The 3,896-nt window shown below is 39.9% G+C and overlaps 1 protein-coding gene across 1 annotated transcript in view; it reads left to right on the top strand.

Annotated features, from left to right (window-relative positions):
- LOC104727596 (1-phosphatidylinositol-3-phosphate 5-kinase FAB1A-like) overlaps positions 1-3,171 on the top strand; it is a 9,992-nt gene extending 6,821 nt beyond the window's left edge. Inside the window, exons 9-13 of the mRNA XM_010446688.2 lie at positions 447-570; positions 666-830; positions 992-2,038; positions 2,182-2,448; positions 2,553-3,171. Of these exons, the coding sequence (XP_010444990.1) occupies positions 447-570; positions 666-830; positions 992-2,038; positions 2,182-2,448; positions 2,553-2,897 (1,948 nt within the window). The 3' untranslated portion in view covers positions 2,898-3,171. The remainder of the gene's footprint in view (positions 1-446; positions 571-665; positions 831-991; positions 2,039-2,181; positions 2,449-2,552) is intronic.

Raw genomic sequence — 3,896 nt, 5'->3', positions numbered from 1 at the left:
GCCACACGCAGAATTGTGATGTCAGATGCGGCGTGGGGATTGTCTTTTGGCAAATTTTTGGAGCTGAGCTTTTCTAACCATGCAGCGGCTAGTCGTGTGGCCAACTGTGGTCATTCCCTTCACAGAGACTGTCTCCGGTTCTATGGGTATGTAGAAATGCTTCCTAATAAACACTTCCTCTGTAGACTGTTTCGCTTGTTACATGTTACTATTTTTTTCTCTTCCAATATATCTGATTCTCAAGTGCATTGCGTAATGCAGTCAAGCGTAACACTAATACACTTTACATCAGATATATAGTCTAGATAGGCTCCGCGTAAGTGGTTGTGTTGGTCATTCACATCTTAAATCCATAAGTATCAGTCTATGTTTGAGGGTGGTGACCTTGTATTATACAAGCTTGAACATGTCAGTACTGAGTGTCATATATATTTTCCTCACTACAGTTTTGGGAGAATGGTGGCTTGCTTCCGCTATGCGTCAATCAATATTTATGCAGTTTTTCTGCCACCATCAAAACTTGAGTTCAACTATCAGAACCAGGAATGGCTCCAAAAGGAATCCAAAGAGGTTACAAGTTTCCCGTCTATCTAGTCAAACATTTGTACATTATAAACAAAAGCAGGAGCTTTATAGTACTCATTTGTCATGTTTGTATACTTTAGGTGATTCAAAAGGCAGAAGTCCTTTTTAATGAGGTTCAGGAGGCTCTTGGTCAGATTTCAGCGAAAACAATGGATGCAGGTTCCAAGGGCAGCACTCCCAACAAGATAAAGCTTTCTCTTGAAGAACTTGCAGGACTTCTTGAGCAACGTAAAAAGGAATATAAGGTACCTGTCATGCAACTTATACACCGTTAGACTTGAGAAAAAACAGAGTTGCATGTGCTTGGTGCATGTCATCACTCACTGTCACACTCGCACTCACCAACCACCCGCACAAACACCTGCATGTTTAAATGTGGACATTTTTGGTATATACATATTGATAGTTAATTATCAACACCCGACTACAGATACGCATATCCACTTTTCATGTGTCAACTACTGTCACTGACACTGTGAATAGACTATTTCTTCATTACACTCCTAGTGCAGTACTTGGTTGTGCTCAAAAAGGGATCNTTATTTCAGATAATGGTATTGCCCGTCCGCCTAGCAGAGCTGCTTCAGCAAATGAAACTCAGATTCCTGATTTAAGGCTATTGGGTTCAGAAAGTGGGCTGAACATTAAAGGCGTCCCTACCAGTGATGAACATACAACACAAGTTCAAATGCCTTCTCCTAGTTTCTACTATTCACTCAACAAAAATTATTCGCTTAATTCTCGCAAGCATATTATGGCTGAAGACCGGCCTGTCTATGTTTCTTCATATAGAGAGCTTGAATGGCGAAGTGGTGCTAGGCTGCTACTTCCTCTGGGAGTTAATGACTTGGTACTGCCAGTGTATGATGACGAGCCTACTAGTATCATAGCTTATGCCCTTACATCATCAGAATATAAAGCCCAGATGTCTGGATCAGATAAGTCAAGAGATCGCTTGGATAGTGGAGGTTCCTTTTCACTTTTTGATTCTGTTAATCTTCTCTCATTGAACTCTTTGAGCGATTTGTCAGTCGACATGAGTAGAAGTCTTAGCTCTGCTGATGAACAAGTCTCGCAGCTTTTACAGTCTTCACTTTATTTGAAAGATCTGCATGCTAGAGTTTCGTTTACAGATGAAGGTCCTCCTGGGAAAGTGAAGTACTCTGTGACATGTTATTATGCTAAGGAGTTCGAAGCCCTGAGGAAGATTTGTTGTCCTTCAGAAACAGATTTCATTAGATCTCTTGGTCGTTGTAGAAAATGGGGAGCCCAGGGTGGAAAGAGCAACGTTTTCTTTGCAAAAAGTTTGGATGACCGTTTCATCATCAAGCAAGTTACAAAGACAGAGCTTGAGTCCTTCATCAAGTTTGGGCCTGCGTACTTCAAATACCTGACCGAGTCCATCAGTACTAAAAGCCCTACAAGCCTTGCAAAGATCTTGGGCATCTATCAGGTACAAAATAGTTGACTAACAATCTCTCTGAACTACATGATATAATTGAGAATGCTTTTGTTCGACTCAAACCGTAGTTTTTCTTGTTCTTCACTTTTGTTGATATTTAGTGAGACTCATAGTTCTTTGCTAATTCTTTCAAGGTTTCATCCAAACACCTTAAAGGAGGAAAAGAGTTCAAAATGGACGTCTTGGTGATGGAGAATCTTCTGTTCAAGCGGAACTTCACTAGGCTTTATGACCTAAAAGGCTCCACACGTGCTCGTTACAATCCTGATACAAGTGGTAGCAATACAGTTTTGCTGGACCAGAATCTTGTTGAAGCGATGCCGACATCTCCAATATTTGTTGGGAGCAAGGCAAAACGGCTTCTTGAAAGAGCCGTCTGGAACGATACATCCTTTCTTGCTGTAAGTTCTGGTTGCTAATATTCTTTCGAAATACTAACTTGTTTGTGGGCTTTACATAGTAATACTGATGCAAGACATGTCTTGGTTTGTTTTTTTGGCTGAAGTCGATTCACGTAATGGACTACTCCTTACTAGTTGGGGTAGATGAGGAACGAAACGAACTGGTTCTAGGAATTATCGATTTCATGAGGCAATACACCTGGGACAAACATCTAGAGACTTGGGTCAAGACTTCAGGGCTACTTGGAGGACCGAAGAACTCATCTCCCACAGTGATATCGCCGCAGCAATACAAGAAAAGATTCAGGAAAGCAATGACGGCTTATTTTCTGATGGTCCCTGACCAATGGTCGCCTGCAACGGTAGTGCCAAGCAATAGTTCTTCAGCAGAGGTGAAGGAGGAAGAAGAGCGAGACAATCCTCAAGCAACAGTTGGTAACAAGTCCTGAAGCATTTTCTGCAAGATACATACAGAATCAATATTCAGTTAGCCAATATAGTTTTTTATTTTTTTGGTTGGAATGGTCCTTGGGTAATTTGTGTTTATGTACTACCCTTGGCCTTAGGTGTGGCATATGCCTCTTCCATCGCCTTTTGCATCAGAATTAATAAAAGCAAGATGCAATTGTACATACACTGCTTCAATCTTTTAGTGTTGTTCAGTTACTTTTGTTTACTAACATTTTGCTCAGTAAGTAAGTGCGTCAACTGCCTATAATATTATTTTCATTTCTTTATAACGCATGCATTTTTTTAAAGATGGGATCTTCAAGAACTTGGCACTTGAACTCTATTTATATAAGCATTGTAAGATCAGAGTTCCAAATTACTACTTGAACTCTATTTATACTCCATCCAAACGCAACAGATGTAGGGCATCCAACCACCAGCAGACGATTAGATTTAGAATTTGAAGTCCGTCTTTTGGAGAGGTTTCTCTACTTTTTGATGTATTGGGGGACTTCTTTTTGACTTCTCACTTTTAAGTAGTCATACATTTTCTTGTTTCATATAGGAAAGCTAAAATTAGAAAGCATGATATTGGCTCATGAGAGAAGCAATATACATCAATCAAAACAGAGGAAAATATAATAAACACAGGAAAAAAAAATAAAAAGATTAATCTTCCAATTTACCCTCGCTGCCCTAGCTTGCTTCTAAGGCAGAGGAAAATTCATATTTTCTTCTCTCAAAGTAAAAAGACAGAGGAAAACGTTTAAAGCAAAAATGGCTTTTCAAGACTTCGACAAGATTCAAGAACGCGTAAATGCAGAGAGAAAACGTAAATTCAGGAAGAGAATCATCTTGGGATTCGTCTCTGCGCTTGTTGTTGTTGCTGCCATTATTGGAGGTGCTTTTGCTTATGTTACATATGGAAACAAAACTCATGAACAAGCGAAAACTACAAACAACAAAACCAAGGATACCCCCAAGAAAAGCGAGAGCCC

Source organism: Camelina sativa, chromosome 11, assembly GCF_000633955.1.
Source record: "Camelina sativa cultivar DH55 chromosome 11, Cs, whole genome shotgun sequence".
Classification (NCBI taxonomy): domain Eukaryota; kingdom Viridiplantae; phylum Streptophyta; class Magnoliopsida; order Brassicales; family Brassicaceae; genus Camelina; species Camelina sativa.
This window is presented reverse-complemented; position numbering and strand designations above follow the sequence as displayed.